The sequence below is a fragment of the Balaenoptera musculus genome, chromosome 2, assembly GCF_009873245.2.
Source record: "Balaenoptera musculus isolate JJ_BM4_2016_0621 chromosome 2, mBalMus1.pri.v3, whole genome shotgun sequence".
Taxonomy (NCBI): Eukaryota; Metazoa; Chordata; class Mammalia; order Artiodactyla; family Balaenopteridae; genus Balaenoptera; species Balaenoptera musculus.
The window spans coordinates 141,389,221-141,416,853 of record NC_045786.1 but is presented as its reverse complement, the minus strand read 5'-3'; the positions used below and the strand labels follow the sequence as shown (position 1 = coordinate 141,416,853).

At 34.6% G+C, this 27,633-nt stretch overlaps 1 protein-coding gene across 1 annotated transcript in view; it reads right to left on the bottom strand.

Moving 5' to 3' along the window:
- The window catches only part of MPP5 (membrane palmitoylated protein 5), a 103,154-nt gene that overhangs the window by 51,741 nt on the left and 23,780 nt on the right, over window positions 1-27,633 (bottom strand). Inside the window, 4 exon segments of the mRNA XM_036844044.1 lie at window positions 203-411; window positions 14,134-14,281; window positions 14,283-14,661; window positions 21,306-21,383. Of these exon segments, the coding sequence (XP_036699939.1) occupies window positions 203-411; window positions 14,134-14,281; window positions 14,283-14,501 (576 nt within the window). The 5' untranslated portion in view covers window positions 14,502-14,661; window positions 21,306-21,383.

Here is a 27,633-nt window from a genome sequence, read left to right as displayed (position 1 = left end):
CCTGACTGTGAACTAAGCATATATTTTTTCAGGATAAAATACACATAAGCAAATTTTTGCTAACACAATAAATTATTAACACGTGAGCAGCAGTAATTAATTCTAACAAACCTTATAATCACACCAGCATTTTCCAAGAACACCGCCTTACTATCACTAACAATTACTTTGTATATGTCAATGAGATGTTCAGAATACATACCTCTTGTGCAAGATCTTGCGCATTGGAGATAAGAGGAAATGGAGGACTGGCCTTGTTCATGTGTACTGTGACAGCGTTGTGTATCTTAAATGCATTCTGGAAATCTTTATTTTGTACAAGTTGTAAAAGCAGTGAAATATCCTCCTGGCTCTGAGAATCTACCAAAGTATGTTGGATATGTTTAAGTGAAGAAAACAGGTCTTCCACTTCTAGTAGGAGAAGGAAAAGGTATCCAAAAATTAATTTTCTGTCTTAATTCCACATGTATTTTAAGATAAAATTTCTTGAACCAATAACAAAGTTTTCAAGAAAAACAAAACTTGCAAATATTTTTGAGTGTCATTGTCATTTTACTGATTTTTAAGTAAGACTTTAAAAATTATACAACAGAATAAAATAACATTTTTTTCAAGAGTGTTTTAATTATGTAACTAATACATATCAGTATAAAAATAAATGAGGGATAGAATACATAAATGAATAAAAAATTTAAAACCACCAATAGTCCCATCACTTAGAAACAACTTTAAAAAAAATCATACAGCATTTCCTTTTTTCATTTAACAGGACATTTTAATTGTTTTCCCACATCACCAAACAGTCTTTAAAAAACTTATAATGGCTCCATGATGTTCTATTATATGTCTAAACTAAAACTTATAATAACCATTACACTAAGTTGAGCATTCAGGGTGCTTCCAGTTTTTTGCTAGTATAAGTAATGAGCATTTCTGTACATAATGATCACTGCTATGTACAGTAAAAATGTCTGAGATTCTGATGTTTCTTAAAATAATTCCAAGAAACAGAATTTTTAAATAAGATTCTGACATTTTAAAAGCCAAAAAGTTTTCTAGGGAGGTTTTACTAATTTATATTCCATTACCAATATTTTTACCAATATTCAAAATTACCATTTTTAAAAACCTTCCATTTCTTTAACAGGGAGGTTGAGGTTTACTCAGGCACTTCTTTTGTGGTTCATAGAACTCCTATGAACATGTGAGTCTCCTAAAATTTTACTGAGAATTTGGGGCATGTGTACGTACGCACGTTCCCATTACTGTGCGTGTGCAGCACACACATTTTTCTGGAAGAGGGTTGTCCCAAAATGGTTAAGAACCACAGTTTATCTCTTCTCTGACCCCCAAGAGGTAGATATGTGCACATGTATACACTTTGTCACATTTGCTGGAAATAGTTTTCTAATTTTTCCATCTGTTAATTGCATTTGTGGTACCTTTATTGTAGAAGTTTTCGGCTGTTATGTGTTAAGAATGATCCACCTTTCCCTGTGTGATTTCTTTCACTGTCTATGCTTATAAACTCCTTCCCCTATGCCATTAAATGTTTACCTACATTTAAATTTTCTAATGGCTTCTATTTTGTAGTTAACTTCAATCTATCTGGAATTTCGTTATAGATTTGAGGGGAAATTTTAACTTCATTTCTTTTCTTCCAAATGGTTAACCAATTATTCTAACACCATTTATTGAATAATCCCTCCTTTTCCACTGATTTATGATATCACCAAATTCTTACATACATCAGGGTCTGTTTCTAGTCCACTGGTCTATCAGAACCACAATCTTCTTATAATAGTATTATAGTTTTTGCTCATATTGATATGACAAATACTTGCTCATTACTTTTTCAAAAATGTCTTGACTTCAAATGAGCTACAGAATCATTTTTAAGATACCACCTCACTCTCTATTTCTTATTCATCCAGAAGGAAAAACCTATTGAGATGCTGACTAAAATTAAAACTGTAAATGATTCTGGGAAAAACTTTCAGTAGATAGTACTGTGTATATCTGTGTCTTATACAGTCACATTAAAAAAAAAAAAAGCAAAAAACCTCTTGGTTTAAGTCTTTCTGTTAGTTTTCTTCACACAGGGCCTGCAGAAAAGTTACTGATTCTTATTTATCTTGTATCCTACTAGTTAACAGTTGTTAAATATTTTATAGGTTAGAATAGCTCTTCTGTTGATTCTGAAGTTCCCTATCTTTTCCCCCCAAATCAAAACAGCTTTAGTTCTCCTTATAAAAATTATATATGCTCTTTAGTAATTTAAAATGTACCAAAAAACTAGAAAAAAATTTGAAAGTCAAAACTGTCATTTGAATGACCTAAGAAGTTGTGATCCAGAGCTAAATAAAACTTGAGAAATAGCCAGAATTTAACCATAAGTTAATGTTATCTACAAGAGTAGACAGAATACAGACAGGGGAAATTTAAAGATGTTGGTCAAAGAGTACAAACTGTCAGTTTTAAGGTGAATAAGTTCTGAGGATCTAATGGACAGCAATGGTGACTACAGTCAATAATACTGTATTGTATACTGGAAATTTGCTGAGAGTACATCTTAAGCATTCTCACCACACACACAAAAGGTAACTACGTGAGGTGATGGATGTGTTAATCAACTTAATTGTGGTAAATATTTCACAATATCACATTGTACACTTTAGATATATAAAATTTTTTTGCCAACTATACTTCAATAAAGCTGGGGTGGGGGAAGAATATGGAGTGTCAGATTTCATTAAATTCGAAGAAGTTACCACAGAATTACCTAAGTGTATAAAGAACTCCCTGAGTATAAAGAATTCAATAGCCTTAAAGTATCTTTAGAGCAAAACAGGAAAACATTTAAATATCTTAAAAGGAAAAAGAATTACAAAACCAACAAAGTAGTTAAGGTAATTGACTACAATCTTAAGGAGACTATAGACTTTCTGAGTGGATACAGAGACTTCTGTATAAAATTTCAGTAATTGTTTAAAGGGGCTCAGCCTGGTTGTCAGGGCAATGAGAAAATCAGGAGCTTCCGGATCTCATTGTTGAATGAAATCAATAAGCAACTTTAGACAGTCCAGAAGGTAACAAACTCCCTACTATGTCTCTTCAAGCCCAGGGGGATTTAAAATTTTAGAGACAAAGGAACTCCTACATAATCTCTGTGTACCAAAGCCATCCACAGATACTAAAATACTGACATTAAAAAAAATTTTTTTTATCTGAAGTCATACCTCTCAGCTATAACTACTGGTATTATTTTGTTATACCTCTCAGCTATAACTACTGGTATTATTTTGTTATACTCTCTATATATAGCCTTTCAGACTTGTAAAAAATGCTGATCTTAACCACAGAGGTCACATTGTAAATGTTGTTTTGTAATCTGATATTTTCCAATGTCTTTAGAATAAATTCTTAGGATAAAATTACTTATCAAATAATAAAAACATTTAAAACTTTGATACATATTGCCAAACTGCCCTACAGATTTGTACTAACTCATACTCCTACCACCAAAGAACTTGAGTGCTTGTTTCTACAAACAGCCCAAAATTTTCACTTTTGGTGATCTGGTTAGGAAAACATGTATTTCTTTGTCTAGTAGTGACGTTTAATGTATTTTCACAAGGTTAATAGTCATTTATATTTCTTCTTTCATTGATTTTCTCCTTATCTTTTGACCATTTTTCTACTAGATTTTTTTTCCTTAATGACTAGAATTACAGAGATTATATAAATATCTCTGCAGTCTTAAGCAGAATGTACTAAATAAATTTTCTTGCTAGATCAGAACAATGGTTTTTAATCAAGGATATTTATGAGAATCACTAAGGAAATTTACAAAGATATTTATGTCCTGAGTTCTACCTCAAACACAATCAGAATCTCCTGTGTCTTCTTTAATTTTATATATATATTTTAAAGTTGACTATGTACCCTTCTGGTTAAGAACCAATGACTTACAGGCCATATTAACAGCAGTTATTGTAATATTTTAAGACATAATATACTTGGGAATAACTAAAGCACTCACACCTATTTTCTTCTATACTAAATAACCCTGATTGCTATGTTGAATTTTTGTGTCTGCTTTATAGTTATTCTAGTTCCTCCTTTGCAACTATTCAGTATTTCCTTTTGTTGCTCTCTCTTACTTCCGTAGTAAACACAGCATATAATTTTCATTTTTAGAATATTTTACGCACAAATAAAATACTGTAGTCATAAGCCAGCAAGGAAATAGGAAAAGTAAGGTAGGGTAATCTAAACTAGGGATGGCTTAACGAGAGATAAAACTGGAGAATGGCCTTATTTCAGGAGATCAGTTAACAGCTGAGATGCAGCACAGACAGGCAACAGGAAATTTTGTGGTTAATCCAAAAGGGATGATTGCTTTAAAGCTCTAAGAGGGGCTTCCCAGGTGGCACAGTGGTTAAGAATCCACCTGCCAATGCTGGGGGCACGGGTTCGAGCCCTGGTCCGGGAAGATCCCACGTGCCGCGGAGCAACTAAGCCCCTGCGCCACAACTACTGAGCCTGCGCTCTAGAGCCCACGAGCCACAACTACTGAGCCCGCGTGCCACAACTACTGAAGCCTGCGTGCCTAGAGCCTGTGCTCCGCATCAAGAGAAGCCACCCAATGAGAAGCCCGCGCACCACAAGGAAGAGTAGGCCTCGCTCGCCGCAACTAGAAAACGCCCACGTGCAGCAATGAAGACCCAATGCAGCCAAAAAAAAAAAGAAAAAAAAAATTCTAAGAAATCAGTAGGCTTCTCGTGTTGATAGGAAGAAGTTAGGTAAGGAATACAGGTTCCAGAGAAAGAGTAAATCTGGTCAATTTGTTCATATTGTGTTCATACTGAGGAATTCTAAAGACATAAAGACCATCCGGGACAGTTTAAAATCCAGAAAAGAAAAAAAAATCTCAGGGTCAAACTGGAAATGTCTTTCTCTCAGATCAGGGACCAAGATAAGATCTATAGGAATAGGAAGGCTGAAAGCAGACGAACAATACAACTGAGTCCCAAAGAGGCTGTTGACTTAGTACCTATCTACTTAAGTAAAGGCTATCGGGAGAACTTAAGGACCATGACAAGTGCCAGAAATAACAACTTTAACTGGGCTTAAGGTTCAAATTTTGTAGGTTAGCATCAAGACCAATTTAAACTTGTTAATTATCATCCTTTACAAATTCACTAACCTCTACGAAGTCCTATTCACGTTCTGTTGTTTTAATTAGTAAAAACTGTTTTCACTGAAATTATCTTTTTTTAGGAGTTGTCTCCAGACTTATTGCATTAATCAATGTTGCCAGACTAAATTGAGATCATTTGCACTTAAGCTCAGCTTTCACAATGAAATATCACCAACCCGTTATTTGTAGTTGAAAAACTACAAATATGTATTTGGCCTGAATTACACACTGGTCACTGCCAATATTGAATAGAAAGACATAGAACAATATCTGTATTACAGGCATATATACATATATACTATTTTATTTAATCCTCATAAAATCTGAGAAACTTTTCCCAATTTAAAAAAACCCACCAAAACCTGAGACATACATAGTTCAGAGCAAATCTCTACAGATGGAGAGAATGAAGTCATACAGAAAAATGGCACCTGGGTGAAGAATCTTTTTGAACTTCTAAGGCAGTGCTTTTTCTGCCATACCAAGGGCTTAAAAAAAGATAATTTTTTTTTCTTTTTTAGATTTTAGGGCTTGATTGTGACATGTCATTTATCTGCTTTAGAAAAGCTGTCCTGAAGTGTCTTTCTGCTCAATATAGTAGCATGCAATGTACACTGACTAGTATTTAGAGGAGCTTACACATTCTATTTTACCATGTACATGGAGGAAGAATTTCCTCTAGTTAACTGTGTTTGTACATGTTCACACATATAATACACCCTCCAAATGCTACTTTTATAATACTGTTGCATTTTATTTCTGCTATTTTAACCAAGTGTCTTATGCTTCAAATATTTTCTCAGAGTATTTTATTTCAACTCTAACATCACAATAGTATGCTAGGCAGTACACTGTGAAAGTTCAGCAAAAGAAACCAAAACTGCAATTCTTGTGAATGTAGAGCCTATGTATCTTGTTGAGAAATACTGTAAAAACATCTTTGATAGTGTAGCACTAGCCTGGGTAACTAAGTAGTTCAGCAAAATTGATAACTTATGATTTAAATGGGCAGTTTTCAGATAAATTCCATATCTGCTTTCATGGCCAATTTAGCTGGGAAATTTTCCAGATAGTATTCTTAGGCAGGAAAGCTCCCCACGTACTCTCATGCTTCAGGTTCAAGTATGTTTCCATGACAAATGTTTAATGAACAAAGAGAACAGATTAAGTTACCAGACACTCAGAGTTTTTAAGACTTCATTAAATATAAATATATAGCTTGACAAGAAGATATGGATTAAACCACATATACCTGAAACAAATAAATATGTAAAAGAAAATATGAAACACTAAATGATATAAACTTATTTATAAAGACATGAATTTCATCAGAGGGTTTATCAATTTAATGGAAATTTAAAATGATGCTAAAAAAAAATTAAAAAAAAAAAAAACTAAAAAAAAAAAAAAAAAAAAATGATGCTGCCTCTGCCCAATAAAGTTTTAAGGTCACATAGAAAGCAAAAAATACCTATCGCATTAGTCTTAAAATACTGATTATGATAAATTTTATTGGAAAATTCTGAATGGAATTCTGACAAAAGGTCTTTTCTTTGATATTAAGTATGATGTCATAGTGAAAAATAATTGTTGGCAATATCAACTCTGGGATTCTCATTCTGACACACGTTCATTTTAGTTTCATATAAAAATTCTTAATTTCAAAAGGTATTTTGCTGTAGGTTTAAAAAACTTTGTTTCTATATGGTATATCTTTAAAAGCATTTTACAAGAACATTTTATGCAAAACAGCAAATTTTCTACACATAAGAAATGTTCCATTGTATGATGTAGTAATTAGATTACGTGCCACTTAAACGAAAACCACCTAAGTTCTTCGAAATTCTGTGCAATTCCAGAGGAAATTTGAAAAATCTAATCAGATGCAGCTAAATCCATCCTGTCAAATATGTACCCTCTTCTCTAATAATGATGAAGATAGACAACAAAGAAAGGACAGACTATAGAGAGAACAGAGACTCCCCATATACAGAGATCAGAGCCTCCCTTCCCCATTCCCATACACAGAGACACAACAGGCACAAGGAAAAAGAACCACATGGACAGAGAAGTAGAGAGATAAATAAGGAACACAGGGCTACCAAGAAAGAATGACACAGGTGTAGAGTGGGGAGTGAACAAAGAAGGGGGTACTGAGGAAGAGCAGTACCCAGAACAAGGGAGGATGGAGGGAAGAGAGAAATGCGGACAGACACTGTGCTGAGGGGAAGGCAAAGGCAGGCATGGCAAATCTGGCTTTGGTGATAAACTCTAGTCTGTAGCAACTTCCCTAGAAGCAAGTTCTTTATATCTAGTTCAAATGCCGTGCCCTGCAGTTTGATCTATTTCCTCTTATTTGATGTTCAGTAGACATTGTTTTAAGTCTCCCATCTCCTCTAACGTTTCATACAACAGTTAAATCTTGATTATTTATGTTAAAAGAGAGGACATATTATCTAAAAGCAAGAAAAATCACTTACATTTGGTTTGGGGATACAATTAATCAGATAAATACAAACACACACATCAGCCTACAAATCCACCCCCTGAACACTCTCCTCTCCCCTTGGCCCTCTCCTGGCTGCCTAAAATATAAAAGAATGAAGACTCTAAAATGGGCAACAGAAAGCAATCACCAAGAGTTGCTCTATCTGAAAATTCTATCTTCAAACACCCAAGACCCTGGAGAATTGTTTGGCAGTAAGGGTAAACAATAAAATTACTCAAGGAAGCTAAGGAATCTCCGTTTCTGGAGATCTTTCAAAGCAATGGAGATAACCATCTACCTTGGATTAGCTTTGTTATTTTCACTTACTGCTATCATTTACCCCACATGAAAACAGTTTCTACATATCTATTCTAGCATTAATATTCTTCCATTTCATTGCTTAAATAATACCAATTCTTTTAACCTATCCTCAGAAATTTCTATATTTCAACCAACTTCATGACTTTTTCCTGAAAACTTTTAAAGATTTCTTCTTTTCCCCTAAACTGTACAGTCAAATTGACTATTCAGATGAGGAACTTAATAGTATTGAGTATGAGGAGATTATACCAGTTTCCAGTACATCTATCCACTGAATCAAAATTCGAATGTTCATTTAGGAAATCTTTGCTAAAGCAGGGATGGGTTGTCTTTCCTTTTTCTTTTTTTCTTTTTAAATTTAAGGACATAAAATTCAGATCTCGGAGCTTTGGTTTTCAGTGGACTAGGTTAAAGTGCATTTATTAAAAATAACAAGAAGCTCATGAAACACCCTGAACAGTAATTAATCATTAAAAAATTGGGTTACAAATTAAAAAGAAATTCTAGACAAGCACACAAGCAAAGATAGTTGAGAGAGATGGCAGAGCAAAAACCTTAGCCCTAAATATAAGACAATGGAAAAATATCATTGAAATGACTACTATTCAATCAAGTACAAAAGCTTCATGATTTTTCTCTGGACAAAACTTAAATGAGTTTGGTGAGCAAGAAAAAGACCCAAATTTGAAGGCAGAATACCTGGGTCCTAGTTATGGCTTGGATCACTTATTAGCTGCAATATATATCACTGGAAAATCCATCTCAAGTCTCTGGGCCTTTCTATAAAATGAGTGGGTTTGACTTGGATATTATTTCTCAAACTTTCGTTAGTGATCCATTAAAAATGTGTATTTTTAAATTTCTCAACCCAGTATATACATCCCTATTTGAAATAAAAATTTATAAATACTTATGTGCAATATAATATACCTTAATATCTTCTATTTTTTTCTAGTTCTTAAAAAAATTACTGGTTGATAGGATGGCTAAAATTAAAAAGACATATTGATATAATAACAAATAGAAGCAAGAATGTACAGAAACTAGAACCCTCTCATGCTGCTGATGAAAAGGTAAAATAGTGCAGGTACTGGGGAAAATATGGCAGTTCCTCAAAAAGTTAAAACACAATTACCATTTGATCCAGCAATTCCACTCCTAGGTATATACTCCAAAGAATTGAAAACAGATATTTAAACAAAAAATTATATGTGAATATTTGTAACAGCACCATTCACAATAGCTAAAAGGTAGAAACAACCCAAACATTCCACCAACAGATGAATGGATAAACAAAACATGGTATTTCCATACAGTGGAATATTATTCAGCCATAAAAAGGAATGAATTAATGGTTCATACTACAACACAGATGAACCCTGAAGACATTATGCTATGTGAAAAGAAACCAGTCACAAAAAGTCACATATACTGTATGATTCAGTTAGATGAAATGTCCCAAATAAACAAATACACAGAAAGTAGATTAGGGTGGTCAGGAGTTAGGGGGAGGAGAGAATAGAGAGTGAATGCTTATGGGTCCAGAGTTTCTTTCTGAGGTAATGGAAACACTCTATATAATGGTGATGGCTGCACAATCTTGTGAATGTACTAAAAACTCATGAATTGTAGACTTCAAAAGAGTGAATTTTAGGGTATAGTAAAGCTGTTATTTTAAAAAATGAAATAAAAAATTACTGGTTAAGATCCACAAACTAATTTCATGGACTAAAAGGTTAGATGATCTCTGGTAGCTTCTGGTCCTTACAAAAGTTAAATTTTAGTCAAACTTACAATGTGCAACATGTTTATATATGTGTTTTCACTTGGTCCTCAAGAAAATACAGAAACTGAGCCTCAGGAAACTTAAGTAACTTGTCAAAGGTCAATAGCAAGTGAAGGTAAAAAGTATTTAAACTCTACATTTGACTCCAGGCATCCCTGTACCAATATGCAATGATATCATGCATTTCTGAACATATAATGATGCAAGTCTTTGCAAGGGGAAAAAGTTAAAACCTATTAATACTTAATAGGTGGAATGAAGTTTTGACACATTGTGTCAAAGACTAAATGGTATAGCAGTTAATTATTTTTCAGTAGCATTATGCATATTTAATAACCAAACATTACATGACTATACACATATTCTAATGAATTTCTTAATCTTTATTTTAGGTTAGTTCTAATTTTAGCAATCTGAACAAATCAAAAAATCGTCAAATGTCCCAACATTTTAAACATTAAACATAATACCAATAGGTCTAATCATTTCACTTCCAGAAAAAAAAAAATTTCTCAAAGAATGGCTAATAAAGTTTGGAAATATCTATAGCAGTTGAGGAAAAATTTAATAGCAAGAATAATTAACTTCTCAGAAACGTATGAACTCAAGGTTTATTGGCACTGGAATTTTGTTTGTTGTCTTTAAATAAACTTTATTTTAAAAGCCAATCTTAAAAAAAGTTTATCACAATCCAGCAAAATTCCAGCATTTCCCACGGTCAATCAAAAGTCAAATAACATCAGAAACAAATGTGGAAGAAATATTTTATTTTATAACATCAAACACAAGAATACTCTTGACTTAAAAGTTTGAATATTCAGAGACACCTGGCAAAAACTATGTAGATACTAATAAAGACTGAAACATGGTATTATTAATATTATGAAAATATTTTATTCATCCTAGTTTTCTTCCCATTGGTGTCTCTTTTTTATTTTTTCTTAACACTAGTAGCATCTGGTGTAAATCAGAAAGCCCCTAATCACAAATTTCAAGAATCTCCTTATAGCCACAAAACAGATAGCTCACCATGGTTGTGTGATGGGTGGGTGTGTGTGCCTTTCCTAAGGTCTCTTCAAAAGTGTGATAATCATACAGTGACATCTATGATAGATAGCAATGTTTCTTAGTTTATTCCCTTTAAATGTTCTGTCTACTATATTTACTTGTCCACAATCCTGGCCCAAAATTACTTATCTTTGACTATAAAAATCAATCAAACAGTGAAATCTATAATCTAAAGACATCTGAAGATGATCCTACTCTACCTCATCCTACCTGCATTCTGCTCTTTTCTCAGAATTTTTCTCACAAGGTAGCTTGCTTTACTTATGAAAGAGAACAAAACAATGATATTTTATTTGTAGCAAAGCAAGTTTGAATAACTCCTGCGAATTTTAAGGAAAGCCTCCCTAATATATCAAAATTCTTATAATTTATACTACTAATATTAATTATTCATTTGAAATTTCCACATCACTATTTTCTAATTTTCAATAAGATTCTAACTGCTTTTAAACAAGAAAATTCAGTTTATCCTTTCTGAATATTTTCTATTAATTCCATCCCTGCATTTTTATTATTATACAGTGCCAAATTTATAAATACGTTCATTAAAAAAACCACCACCCAGATAAATAAAGTATCTAACCTTTCCAATCACATTTTCAATTCTTTAAGGAGAATTTCCTCTACTCACAGATAAATGATGATGTATCATTTGGAAACTGAAGGCTCCCTCTCAAAGAAATAAATCAGTTGCCCCATCCTTCCCTCATTTAAAACAAGGTTGCTGTTTCTGGCTGTGAAAAAGGCTGAGAAGTTGTCTCCTGGCATGTGTGTATTAATCAAAACACTGGCAGGGAGACTCATACAACTTTAAGGGAGTACTGTTGTAGTCTGATGTGTTAGCAAATTATAAACAGGAAAAAAAAAATGTCTGATACAAAGCTAATATACTTCATTTTAAAATGAACACTTAAAACTGAGTATATCCAAAAACTAAAGATTTGACTGACGATAACAACCTTATAACTTACGATAACTTTTCCTGTTTCCTACACTTAACACATTTGTGTTGTGTATTAAAATTAAATCTATCACTTATTTCTCAAAATATGAAATATTCTCCTATCCAAGAAATGACTTACAGATACCTGGTAATACATTTCAAATTACTTTAAAATAAAATATGTAAAACAGCCTTACGTTCAAAGATTGCACAAAGATAATTTTTAAAACCACACTGGACTGCAAGTTGGAAGAAAATATATCTGTGCTTTAATCTATAGTTGTAGAAAGTTTAACCAAGCAGCATACAAAAAGAAATAGGAAAAAGCAAAAAATTTAAGAGAAATGGTCTCCAATTTTCTGTGGTTAGGTAAAAAAATAAATAAAAATTCCCTAAGTGAATCTGGCTTAAGCTGTATTTGTTTCCTCATGGAGATTACACGAATATTGTCTATTAGATGGACTTTTATGCCTGATTCAATGAAAGCAAATGGACAAATACATTAATCTTTAAAGAAATTTAAACAGAAACCCAGAAGACTCAATCCAGGCTTGGGTTGGATATGTTACAATGTAAGCTTTCTCCAAGTCACAGAGAATATTTACAGAATATTTTAATAAAAAATAATGGAGTGGTAGGAGATGAAGGCCAATAAGAGGCAATTGGGAATGAAATAATTTTACTCTAACAAAACTCTTAGGAAAAAAGAGCATAAAATTCCTTCACATAAATGTATTTTAAAAAATATGTAATCTTTCTGTTTTCACTATAATGCCTTTCATCTGAAGGCATTTAGCAGACTTCACTATGACTGAACACACCTGTGATTTCTTAAATCACAGAGAAGTATGCACACTGCTTTCTGTCAAGAAATGTGGATCCTTAGTAAATGTATAGCAAAGAAAAGAAGCAGATGTTGTGATAAAGTAGAAACTGTTCTAGACTAGATTTAGTATATATGGTGTATATACCATATACAGTATATATGGTACCTTTATATATATAGATTTAATACATATGGTATACTATATACAGAGAGATAGTACATATGGTACCTTTGAGTAAATCAGAAAAAGGTGTTCCACTCTTGGTAGCCAAAGCTCTGGTCTACTGAGTGAAGAGCAGGCTGGATATCAGTCTCCACTCAAACCCTCTGTTCTTTGCAGTACATCAACTGCATATCCAGATTAGGCAAATTCAAACTTGGCCCTACCACTTAGCATGGAGTCTTACACAAGTGATTTAACTGAGGTTCAATTTCTTCTTCTGTAATGGATATTACAGAGCCCTGTTAACAGGACTACTGTGAGTACTAAACAGAAAGCTGTTTGCTACAGCATCTAGTACAGGATTCAATAGACACTTAAATAAATGGCAAAACAACAACAACAAAAACCCTCTCCTTCCATAGAAAAGTGAAGTGTCTCTCTTTTCACATCTATAAATAATAAACCACTAAGAAATAAAATACTTTCTTTTAGTTAGCCTGGTTTTAAGGGAACACAAGTTAATGTATACCACTGACACTAGTTCAGGAATCTCTCCTGTGTGTGTGTAAGAAGAGAGGGCAGTAAGTTCAATTATGAAATATTTTAAGTTTGGAAACACATTTGACATCAATTTCTCTTATAGATTCATAATGCCTATTAGATTCTAAAGCTACAAGAAGTACTGTAATAAGAAGCTGTTTAACTTATTTAACCCAGTGTTCTCAAAATTTATTTGATCACAGAATTCTTTTTTATTTATATCTATTAATATCTCATGGCACTAGTTTTTTTGTTTTCTTCACAAAATGAAATTTGGGAATAGTTAGTATAGGGACTTTTAAGCCATGTTTTATGTGTATTATGCCATAGGAATAACACCAGTTCTTCTCATTAACAGCCATTAATTAAAGAAAATCAAATCAATGTTAAGCTACATATATTAATTTTATTACTATTTTACAAACCTTAAGGAAATCAGAAATTCAAAATCTGAAAACTACTTTTCAGTAATTTTGATATAAAATTTGAGTTTGAAATAAAACGTGAATTTCAAGGCTTTAAAAGTTAGGCCTCATACAGAAATTTTTAATTCAAAGATTAGATACAAAAATTATGTTGTAGTGACTGAACATTTAGGATATGTGCTTTAGCTCTACATGGCTAACAGAAAACAATGGTCATATGGCCTTTCCGAGAAAGGAACTGATCTTGGTCTGAATTCAAATTGCTATTACTTACATTGTCTTATATCCCTCCTCCTTCCTATACACATTTGTGTTAAGGCAAGAGAAACAAAAGCAAAACATTTTCTATTATTCTACTGTTTTTACTTACCTAATATTTTCACAGCATAATGAGGACTTTCTAAGATAATTCCTTCCTCTGTATCAAATATAGGGTTATCTATTCCAGTTTTTGGAGGAATTTGGGCTAGTTTCTTAAGTCTCATGGAAGAATTAAGGTCAAGTTCTTGTTTTTTTCCCTTCTTCCTCTCGCCTACGCCTCATGTCCTCCTGTTGTTGCCGAATACGTTCCAACTGTGCACTTCGACGTACTGGCATCATCCTGGTGCCCAAATCTCCAGGGCAGTCAACAGCCATCTCTCGGTGCTTCTGATGTTCCTCTGGTGATGCAAGATCAACATTTTTTACTTCGTTGTCTGATTCCTCAGTAACATGCCCATTCATATGGGATGTTGTCATGGTTATCTATAAAAACCCGTACCACTTTTTATAATTCAATTTTTCCTATAAAGCCAATCTCTTGATTCTGTAGTATAAAATCCATGTTACTTCAAAAAAAAAAAAAAAAAACTTCTCACATCACATAATAATGCTATGAAAATGTATCCATGAAGGAAATCTAAGGGGAAAGATGGGGAAAAAAAGTATAAGAATTACAATATAAAAGTAGATTTTTTTACATAGTCCACTTCCAATCTCTATCTCTACACAATATAGAAAATATCTCATAAGTATATAATATTATCTTGCTATACAGATTAAATATTTTCCTTTCATTTTATAGATCTGAGGAAAACAAGTTGTTTCAAGAAAAAAAGTACCCTCTCAAGTATACTGTTTAATTTTACAGCTAAGAAAAATGATGTATTAGAAAGTTTAGCACAGCAAGAAAAGAAGAAGGTTCTGGGTACTAGTTTAGTAGAAAATGAGATATTTAAGGTGTAAAGGTATTTTAATCATCTTCACAGTTGTCTCAACACAATCCTTTATGCTCAATTAATATACATGAGATTGAAATCCCTTCCTAGTTAACTGCTAAAGAACCTGGCATACAGGAAGCCATGTTGTTGACTCGACATAAAGGCAGCGCTGTGGGAGACAATTCATCTTTAGGAGTTTATGAGATGAAGAAGATACCCAATGAAAAAGAAATTTTAATTAGCAGCTAAGGCATCTACAGGATAAAACTACCTTAAGTGAGAAAAAGACTATGTCAGTTATCAGTCTTTATAACTGGTGGCAGTAAAAAAAGAATTAGGGTTAATTCTTTACGAGGATTCATTTAGAGAAAACGGTAGTATCTGTTACCACTCAAAAATGTTTTAAAGTCACACTATACAGCAAACAAGAACATATTGGACTTGGAGACCAGAAGACTGAATTTTAATTCTGGCTCTGCTACTTCCTCTAGCTTTATGATTTAAGCCTAGTTTCTCTCTCTGAACCTTAGATTCCTTTGGAAAATTTATTCATAGAATTGTTCTGAGTTTTTTTTTTAAGATTTTTTTGATGTGGACCATTTTTAAAGTATTTTATTGTATTTGTTACAATATTGCTTGTTTTATGGTTTGGTTTTTTGGCCGCGAGGCATGTGGGATCTTAGCTCCCCAACCAGGGATTGAACCCGCACCCCCTTAACTGGAAGGCGAAGTCTTAACGACCAGACCACCAGGGAAGTCCCCTGTTCTGAGTTTTAAATGAGATAAAGTTTTAGAACTAAAAACTACTTATATTAATTCTTAGTATTAATTTGATTCTCCTATTTTAAAAATCCTTCAACATATTTTAGACAAGAAAAATATTTTACTGGATGACAATGGCTTTTCGTCAAGCTATTTCTTGGGCATAACTAGGCAGATTGTTTATATATGTGCAAACCCACACATTAAATCTAATTAGTCTTCTTTTGCTCAAGACTTTAAAAATATTTACAATAATAAACCTACTACCTCCTTGAGTTGAGTAGCACTCCAGTTAATAGGTTGGTTAGAGAACATGCCAACTAAGCAAAAGCTGAGTTTTCAGACAATATTCCTAATGCCAGCCAATCTTCTCTCAAGCAAACATCTTGTCACAGACTGCTTAACACAAACCCACCTAGACTACCAGGAAAACCACTAGATCAATAATCAGGAAAACAGATGCAAGCTACGTGAGCCACTAGAATTACATTTTCACAAGAATTTTGGTAGATTTTTCTGTCTTCCATCCAAATTATAGCTCTCTGTTTTTTTATAATTATGCGATCTACATAGAAATACCTTATTTACCATTAAATTGCCTTCTTTTTCATTAAAACGAGAGCTATTAGAATTATGTTAGATAGGGGCTTCCCTGGTGGCGCAGTGGTTAAGAATCCGCCTGCCAACACAGGGGACACGGGTTCGAGCCCTGGTCCCTGGTCTGGGAAGATCCCACATGCCCACGGAGCAACTAAGCCAGTGTGCCACAACTACTGAGTCTGCGCTCTAGAGCCCATGAGCCACAACTACTGAGCCTGCGTGCTGCAACTACTGAAGCTCGTGAGCCTAGAGCCCATGCTCCGCAACAAGAGAAGCCACGCAGTGAGAAGCCCGTGCACCGCAACAAAGAGTAGCCCCCGCTCGCTGCAACCAGAGAAAGCCCGTGCGCAGCAACAAAGACCCAACGCAGCCAAAAATAAAACAAATAAATGAATTTAAATATTAAAAAAATTATGTTAGATAATTCTTGTTTTATAATATTGATTATATGCAAATGCAAATTTATCTTATTTAATATTTTCATTACAAGTAAGCAGAAATTTATGTAGGAGTTACTGTAGTGCTATGTTTAATTTTAATTTTAAAAATTTAAGAGTATACGTACTTCCAGAAAATTAAAACTCTCAACTTTCTCTATTTACAACATTTATGGGATATTAAAAATCAAATTTAATCATGAGTATTTTTTATTTATATATATGCTAGTCTACAAAAATTATGATCTGAAATGAAAACTTAGCTTAAAAATGATAAGATTGTGTCCATATTCACTGTACTAAATCATGGGGGTGGAAATTACAATCATGCAAGAGAAACTAGGCCAGGTGGTCTCAGTCAGAGTTCTCATGCTTGGACTATAATCATGCTTGTCTATCTGGATCTAGGCTTTTACCCTCAGAAAAATTTCTGCAACCTGATATTAATTCACTTAAATCTCCATTTTGGTCATCTCCCTTAGAGTGTTCATAGTCCACTGGGAGAGACAGCAAAGAAAATGAATGATTATTCTTCCCAGTTGATTTCTCCTCATTAGATTCTAAATTTGTTAAAAACGGGTCATTTATGTCTTATTTTTATACCTTCCCTGTACTTAACACAATACATGTCATATAGGAAATGTCCATTAAGTATTTGTTCAACTGAACTTAGAAACGTTATAAATTCAGAAGATGGGCTCTAAAATTTAGACTGTGATAAAGTCATAGCAAACCCTCAAAACATAAGGACGCATTTCTTCCAGCAGTATTTCAAAAAACAACTAAAAATTAGCCAGATAGAACAGTCTGTTCCAGGCAGAGGGAAACACAAGACCAAAAGGAAGGAAGAGCGTGAGAATATGGCACTTGCAGAAGGTAGAATGGAATGCAAAATGGCTGGATGGGACGATGGGAGCATGTCATACATGAATAATGATAAAACTAGAAAGGCAAGCAGGGGGCCAGATGCAGAAGAGTAACAGATGAAAACTTTGACCTTTATCCTGAAAGTAGTAAGAATCATCATAGGATTTAAAGCAGGGACTAACATGATCACACTCACTTTAAGAGAAATATCACTCTGGTAGAAGACTAGAGGATAGACTGAAGGGTGGCAATGAGACCAGTTTGAGGGCAACTGTAAGAAATGGGGTCCTGGGCTTCCCTGGTGGCGCAGTGGTTGAGAATCCGCCTGCCAATGCAGGGGACACAGGTTCGAGCCCTGGTCTGGGAAGATCCCACAGGCCGCAGAGCAACTAAGCACATGCACCACACTACTGAGCCTGTGCTCTAGAGCCCACGAGCCACAACTACTGAGCCCACGTGCCACAACTACTGAAGCCCACGTGCCTAGAGCCCATGCTCCACAAGGAAGAGTAGCCCCCGCATGCCGCGACTAGAGAAAACCAGCACGCAGCAACGAAGATCTAATGCAGCCAGAAAAAAAAAAAAAAAGAAAGAAAGAAAGAAAGAATTGGGGTCCTGAACTAATTTTAGATAGTGAGAATGAAGAAAAGTTATATTAAAGAAGCATGTAGGGCTTCCCTGGTGGCGCAGTGGTTGAGAGTCTGCCTGCCAATGCAGGGGACACAGGTTCCGGCCCTGGTCTGGGAAGATCCCACATGCCGCGGAGCAACTGGGCCCGTGAGCCACAACTACTGAGCCTGCGCGTCTGGAGCCCGTGCTCTGCGACAGGAGAGGTCGCGATAATGAGAGGCCCGCGCACCGCGATGAAGAGTGGCCCCCACTTGCCGCAACTAGAGAAAGCCCTCGCACAGAAACGAAGACCCGACACAGCCATAAATAAATATAAATAAATAAATAAAAATTAAAAAAAAAAAAAAGAAGCATGTAGGTTACAGAATTCCTAAAACTTGGTGTCCATATTTCATACAGCAGGGCAAAAAGAAGAGAAGGAAGTAGTAACAGTAGAAGAAGTAGTAGTAGTAGTGGTAACAACAACTACAACATTTACTGAGCACATAATTCTATGCCAGACACTACTGCAAGCACTTCACACAGTATTCACTCATTTAATCCTCACTAAAACTCTAAAAGTAGGTCCAAATATGCCTGTTTTATAAATGAGGAATGGGAATTGAAGTAGGCCTTGAAGACAGGATGAAGGAAAAAGAAAGAGGCCATATGAACTAAAGACAGAAAAATAAAAGTTATGGGAAAAGTACAAACAAGGCTAGTTGAACTATAGCAGTCAGTTTGTATAAGAGCATACTGGCTAGAAAATTTGACTGGGTCCAACTTATGAAAGGTCTTAAATATAAGTCCTTAATCTCAAGGCAGTAAGAAAGCCGTCAAAGATTTAGAAAAAAGGGGTGATCTGAGCATAAATTTAGTTGAGCACTTACCCCTGGCTAGGTACTAGGGCTACAGAGACAGGATCCCTGCCCATTAGTTTATCTACCAAAATGTCTCACAGAGATCTAGAAATTAATGTGTCCATAATTAAACTCATATTTCCCTTTAATCCCCTCTATTCTCCTTGATCCTTTTCCTCCATTCTCAATTCTAATCAATGCCACTATATCTCCCCAGTTACCCAAGACTGCACAATGTTTAAGAGAGTACAGGCTCCAGAGAACCAGACTGCCTAGGATCTAATCCTTGCCTATTTTCCTTTTAAGTCTCAGCTCAAATACATCCTCCTCTGGATTTCCATAATTTCCCAAACTGGATATGTGCCTCCTCTGAAATCCCACAATCCCTATCACATCTCTGATCAAACTCGACTACAGCTATTTGTATCTGTGTCTGTCTGCCCCACCAGACTAGAAACACTTGGAAGTCAGGAACCATGCCGACCCATCTCTGGATCCGTGACACTGCCTAGTATAAGATCAAGCAAACTGGAGGCTTCAGAATATGAACCCAGGCAGTGTGACTTCATGGCCACTATCCTTGGGTCACTAGGTGGACAGCAATGTCATTAACTAAGATGGAGAATTCAAGAGAAGGAGAATTAGATAGAAGGGGAGATAAATTAAAGGGTATTATGGGTTTAGTTTTAGACACAATTTCAAGGTGATTATACGTCATACAGGTAAATGATCTAATCAGCAGGGATCTGTCTTATTGATCTCTATAGCCCTGATAACTAGTTAAGGGATAAACGCCTAATTAACCATATGAGCAAATTACTCCTGTGTTCAGAACAGCTGATGGCTTTCATATTGCCTAGAGAATAGAGTCCAAACTCACAAGGTAAATCCAAACTTTCTAACTGTATCTTTTACTACTTTCCTGTACAAGCCTTCTAAGTTAGCTTCCTCATTTGTGCCTGCCTATCCCATATCTTTCTCTTCCTGCCCAAATGTCTTACGAACTAAGAAATAAGAACTGCTTCTCCTTTCATCTTCTGCTTTCAAGATCTACCACAAATCACTATTCCTTCAAGAAATTTTTCCAGATCACCCCAGTTAAATAATGATCTCACCATACCAACACTCCGAAAGACTTCATAATGCTCACAAGTTAATTCATGAGGTCCATGACAGATTCCTCCAGAATCAAAGAAACATTATGCTGTGTCCCACAGTTTTAGCATTAAAGATCATTATAATTTTTAAACAGGCAAACCATGAATATTCTAGCTCATTTATGTAGTCATCACATAACAATAAACAATGAAAGAGAACCAGTCCAAAGGAATTACTCTGTCACTCTCGGGAAAAAACCCTACAGTCCTTTGTTTGACAATTTGGAGGCTGGTAAATGACTGAACTAGAGAATTACCTCCTTATATGTAAATAAAAGACTGACTTATGCAGATAATATAGTTACAAGCCGCTGGCCCTAAGAGTATTCCTCTCATCTCAATCCTCTAATTATAAATAAATTGTTTTAAAAATGCCTCAAAGGCCCACATTTCAAATCCTAATCAAAATCCCAGCTTATACCCACCACCCCCAAGGAAAAAAAAAAGAAAGAAAAATTTTAAAAACAAAGCAAAACTCTTTACACATTCCACAAAAGAAGAAAATGAATTTTCAGGCTTGCAGGCCAAAGCTATTTCAATGCTAACTTTGAACTGTCGGAGAGAAAGGACTCTGCTTATGTGAACTGAATATAGAAGAAGGGGGTAAAAAGAAGCTAAATAAGCTTCAATAAGTACAAATGATTGAGACTGGGGGGCCTGAAATAGCCTGAGGGATATAGGCCCACTGAAAACTCCACACCAAGAAACAAAACCATTTGTGTGAGAGCTGGGAAACATGAACTGTTAGCAGGAAGACCAGTTTCTATATAATCAGTATCCTAACTTTTAGGCAAAGGGAAATGTAAAACATATACTTCATATGCATAAACACAGTTGGTCTACACTAGCATTTAGAGCTCTAGATTTTTTTTTCAATTCATCCTTCCTCCCCTTCTCCCAGGAGTAATGCCCTTTGACCAGCAGCTGGTAAGTCTCATTTTAAGTGATCAGCATTCCTCTGACATTCTAAGAAGTTGCACTATTTGTTTCCATAGAAACAGCTTTGTCAGCTAACACAAAATTCAGGCCAAGAATAGTGAAAAGAACTTACATTATGCAAATTGGAAAGTCCTTGTCTACTATCCTTAGTTCTCTGATTTTTCACAGAACTCAGACTAACTTTCTTACTCTGTAAAACAGAAAAGAGACAATTAATCAAGTGTAAAAGTCTGTAGTGTCTTTTAGAGGGAGGGAATGGGAGAGAAAAGTTAATTCAATATGATATCCAATTCTGTTTGCAGATGACTAGGATTTCTCAGTATAAAGCAATAAAAATGTACACACACCCATCTCTAATGAACATCAATTAAAATCAGTATAAATTACCTGAAGTCAATGATGAGAAAGAGGTAAACATAACTGGTTTAAAAGCTTTTTAAAAAAAGCACAAGACCCTTTTGTAGATTATTTTTAATGACTTTTCTTTTTTATCTCTAGGTTAGGCTCAAACAAAAATGCAGTTTTTGGTTTTTTTCTTTGTTTTAACTACAACTTCTGGATCCATTTTAAACCTTATAAATAGTTTCATAAAGCCAAGAAAATGAGAAGTTTAGGATCCAAAAAGATTCAAAAAGAATCTGACAGACAAGAACCACAGTTAATTCAGAGGGGGGAAAGTTGATGCTACATTGAAGACCAAGATAGAAGAGGATCCTGTCCTAATGGGAGATTACATTCTGATATGGTAAAAGATAATAAAAAGCAAATACACAGTAAGATGAATTCAGAGAAAGAATTATAAAGAAAGTAAAACAGGGTTATACAATAGACAGTGATGTTTGGAAGGGGCAACATTAGATAAGATGGTCAGGGAAGGCCTATTTTAGGAGATGATATTTAAGCTGAGACTTGAATGATAAAAAAAAAAAAAAAAAGTCAGTTGTGGGAAGATCCAGAAATAAAGGGTTCCGGATTGAGGGAACAGAAAGTACATTTTTACATGGATGTCACCAGAATCTCAATTTCAATATATCCCAAACTGACCTCAACTTCTTCCCTACTATTGTTAATTATAGCACTATCTCCAAGATCTTCCCCAAGCCTTATTATCCAATCAGTTGCAAAAAGATCTGTTGATACCACAAGGTTTTTAGGATCCACTGAAAAAGTGGCAGAATAGCCACCCCAGAATATGCCACTAAAAGATACTGTTAAAATGAAAAGGCAAGCTATAAAAAGGGAGAAATATTTGCAAAATACTTATATTCACTATAAATACTCTTACAACTCAATAAGTCAAATAATACAATTGTTAAAAAGAGGCAAGAAATTTGACCACCAAAGATATACAAATGGCAAAAAATAAACACTTGGAAAGATATTCAACACCATTAATGATTAGGAAAAATGCTAATTAAAACCACAATGAGATACCAGCATAAAGATAGACAGAAATCTATGGAATAGAATTAAGAGACCAGAAATAAACTCTAACATTTACAGGCAATTGATTATCAACAAGGGTGCCAAGACAATTAAATGGGAAAAAAACAGTCTCTTAAATGGTGCCAGGACAACTAGATATCCAGACATCCACATGCAAAAGAATTAGGTTGCACTCTTACCGCACACCATATACAAAAATTAACTCAAAATGAATCAAAAACACACATGTAAGAATTCTATAAAACTCTTAGAAGAAAACATAGGCATAAATCTTCATGACCCTTGATTACGCAATGGTTTCTTAAGACAGGACATCAAAAGCACAAGCAACAAAAGGAAAACAGATAAATTAGACATGATCAAAACTTAAAACCTTGTGCTTCAAAGGACACCATCAAGAAAGTGAAGAGGCAATGCACATAATGGGAGAAAATGTTTGCAAATCATTTATCTGATGGGGGACTTGTGTGTAGAATATGTAACAAACGCTTACAACTCTATAATAAAAAGACAAATAGTCTGATTTTAAAGTGGGAAGAGGATCTGAATAGACAGTTCTCCAAAGAAAATATACAAATGGCTTTATTAAATAGGTGCATAAAAAGATATTCAACATTATTAGCCATCAGAGAAAAACAAATCAAAACCATGAGACACCACAACACCCACTAGGATGGCTAGAATCAAAAAGACAAGTGCTGATAAGGATACGGAGAAACTGAAACTCTCATACACTTCTGTTGGGAATGTCAAATGGTGCAGCCACACTGTAAAATAGTCTGGCAATTCCTCAAAAGGCTAAACACAGAGCAATTCCACTCCTAGGTATACAACCAAGAGAAATGAAATATATGTCCAAACAAAAACCTTGTACAAAAATGTTTACAGCAGCATTATTAATACCAAAAGTGGGGAAAAAAAATCCAAATGTCCATCAACCGATAAATAACATGTTGTATATCCAAAATGAAATATTATTGGGCAATAAAAAGAAAATACTGATACATGCTACAACATTGACGAACTTTAAAAACAGAATTGAAAGAAGTCAGTCACAAAGGACCACATACTGTATAATTCCAGTTATGAAATATCCAGAATAGGCAAATCTAGAGAGACAGAAAGTAAATTAGTGATTGCCTAGAGCTGATGGGGTGGGGTGGGGGGATTATGGCTAAGGGGGGGTACACGTTTCTTTTGAGGGGTGATGAAAAGACTCTAAAATTGATTGTGGTAATGGTCGCACAGTTCTGAATATACTAAAAGTTACTGAATTGTACACTTGAAATGGATGAATTGTACATGGTATGTGAATTATAACTCAATAAGGCTGTTAAAAAACACAATGAAGGGCTTCCTTGGTGGCGCAGCGGTTGAGAATCTGCCTGCCAATGCAGGGGACACGGGTTCGAGCCCTGGTCTGGGAAGATCCCACATGCCGCGGAGCAACTAGGCCCGTGAGCCACAACTACTGAGCCTGCGCGTCTGGAGCCTGTGCTCCGCAAGAAGAGAGGCCGCAATAGTGAGAGGCCCGCGCACCGCGATGAAGAGCGGCCCCCGCTTGCCGCAACTAGAGAAAGCCCTCGCACAGAAACGGAGACCCAACACAGCCAAAAATAAATAAATAAATAAATAATAAAAATAAAGGAATTCCTTTAAAAAACCAAAAAAACAAAAAAACCCACAATGAAATACCATTACAAACACAGTAAAATGGCTAAAATTTAAAAGACTGACAATACTAAGCTTTGGAGAGGATGTGGAGAAACTGAAACCCTAATACGGGTGAGAACATGAAATGGTAGTCAGTTTGACAGTTTCTTAAAAAGTTAAACATACGCTTATGATATAACCCACTGATTCCATATGAGAAATAAATACATATTTTTATTTGTAAAAAAACACAAAGATTTATATGGAATATTCATAGAAGCATTATTAATAGTGATAGCTTAAAATTGGACACTATCCAAACGTCCTTCAGCTGGTGAATGGATAAATTAAAAAACGGAATACTATTCAGTAATAAAAAAAAACAAACTACTGATATATGCAACAACATGGGTGGCCTCAAAAACATAATGCCAGACACAGGAGTGCATACTGTATGATTTCCATTTGTATGAAATTTCTAGGAAAGGCAAAATCAGTGCTGTTAGAGAAAGCAGTTTGGTGGTTTCCTGGAGCTGGGGATGGGAGCAGAAACTAGCTACAAAAGGAGACAAGGGAATTTTTTTACAGGATGGAAGTGTAATGAAACTAGATTTCAGTGATATCTACACGATATAAATTTAATGAAACTCAAACTGTACCTGTAAAACATGTGAATTTTATGGAATGTAAATTATACCTCGATAAAGTTGTTTTCAAAATTCATCAAATTGAACAATTAAAATTACTGAATTTTAATGTAAGTTACACCTATTGAGCTGATTTTAAATTACACATTTAAAATTGCATCTTATTACATGTAAATTATAGCTCAACAAAACCAATTTTAAAAAAAGACCAAGTCGTATACTGACATCACATACAAAAAAAACCTATTTACTCAATAAATGTTTAACTCAAAGCAAAAACTTTAGTTTCCAACAATGAATGCCCCACACATCATCTTCACAGAGAAGAAACTTAGCTATATCTAAAACTAAGTAAATACAAGTCAAAACTCAAATAGAGTTGACCCTTGAACGACACGGGTATAGGGACGCCAACCCTCTGTGCAGTGGAAAATGTGTAACCTACAGGCAGTTCTCCATATAGGTGATTCCTGCATATCCGCAGTTCTGCATTCATGGATTCAACCAACCATGAATCCTATAATACTATAGTATTTACTACTGAAAAAAATCCACCTGTATGTGGACCTGCACAGTTCAAACCCATGTTGTTCAAGCGTCAACTGTATTTGGGCTAGTCATGAAAAGTACTAGCTCAGAAATTACTAGTGACAACAATTTAAGCAAAAACATATAAACTCACCAAAGATTTAATTGAAAAAGTAGTTTTTTCAATTATTCCTTATGGCGAACTAAACATTATATTTTTAAAATAAAAAATAATATATTTGAAGTAAACTGAATTCAATAGGTAACAATGTAAATTTTTTTAAGCTGCAAAACAGATTTATACAACTGACAAACCAAGCCCCTTAACTTAAGAAAAAGACCAAATGCAAATGTCCTGGGTTTATTTTTTAATGGAACATTCTGACAAGTCCTATAATAATGGCATTTCTAAAATTCTACTTAGTTTATGGTTTAGGTTTCAGATAAACGTACCTTTATTTATCATCCAGATAACTGCATTCCAAAGAAGCCACTGCTATCCTCACAGCTTTAAAACTATTGATATATTTAGAACGTACTATGTCAGATAAATTTGTATAGAATGGAAGCAAAATTCCTTCATTCGAAAAAAATCCTCAAAGTAGAAATCAAATGAGTAAATATTTCAAAGGGAAGTAGGGGTAACATATAACTTAAAGCCACATAAGTCATCTGCTCTCACAGACAAAAAAAAAGAATGGTATGATTCCTGCTCAGTGTAACTGGATATCAATAAGGCAATGTCAATAGCTTAGAAGACACATCTTTCTCAGAGGAAAACTTTCAGAGACTTAGCAGCTTTGAACATAACTGGCAAAAGTTGTATATAAAACATATCTGCAACAGAAAGATTTAATTTTCAAGTTCCTATTCTCACCCTGTAATTTTAGGCTATACGATTGCCTTGAGACAAAAATAAAAATAAGACAACATGGAAAAAATGGCTGGAAAAATAATGCTGCATTTATCATTTGTTAAACATCTATATCCTAAAATATTCATTTACTAAAGTTTATCAAACATTTATTTATAAATATCACCTTGACTCTTTTTAAAACATTTTTGAATTACAGTGGCTCTCCATCAAGGGTGATTTTGCCTTCCACCTGTCCCCACCAGGAGAATTTTGACAATGTCTAGACATATTTTTTATTGTCAGGACTGGGCTGAGGGGTGCTACTGGCATCTACTTAGCAGAGGCCAGAAATGTTGCTAAACATGCACAGGATAGTGTCCCCACCCCCAAAGAATTATCCAGTCCAAAATATGTCAGTAATGCCAAAGTTGAGAGACCCTGAGTTAAACCAAGCAATCACTAACCCAAAATTGAGGCATTCACTCATTCAGTAATTTTCAATAAGCTTCTCACACTTCCAAGACAAAACTTTAAACAGTCAAACTCCCTTGCTAATAACCACTTAGATTATTTTCACTGATTGTTAGATTATTTTCACTGATTGTGTTTCAACTCTTTTTCAAGTACAGTACTGTTGGTTTCCAAATAAACTGAGGCTGAGAGATGCTTAAATATCATCTAGTGTTTTTCAAAATGTTCAAGAAAGGATTTATTTCAAGAGTCATCTTGGCAGTGGATGGAAAGAGCAGAAGCTCATTTTTGTCATTCTTTTTAAGGTTCACGGAATAAAAGTTCTGCTAACTTAAATGTTTAAATAATAAAACCTTTAATCTCATGAATTACTCTTACTTTACAAATCATAAAGTAAGGTCCAGAAAAATTTAAGTCACTTGACAAAGTGGCAGAGCTCAATAAATCTAGAAATTCAACAAGGTAACGATCGCCAACAGAATAGCAACAGAGTAAATGGAATAAAAACTATTGCCAAATAAATTGCCCTGTATTGCATACCAGAACCTGAGTGGGAAAGCAAATACAATTTCAATAACATATTCCAGCATATGATACACTCCCCCCCACCCCACACCGGCATCAAATGATTACCATCTGGCCAGAGACTAAACATGCATATAAAATGATATTTACATTAAGAGTGGCGCAAACAAGACTAAAAAAGTGTTTAGACAAAACATTTAATGGTCAAGCTAGTATTATTTACTGATTCTCTCTGTGTCCTGAACATTGGGTTACCAAACTTTATACAGTTAATCCTCAAACAGTTCTACAAGTTTAAGTACTACTGTTATCCC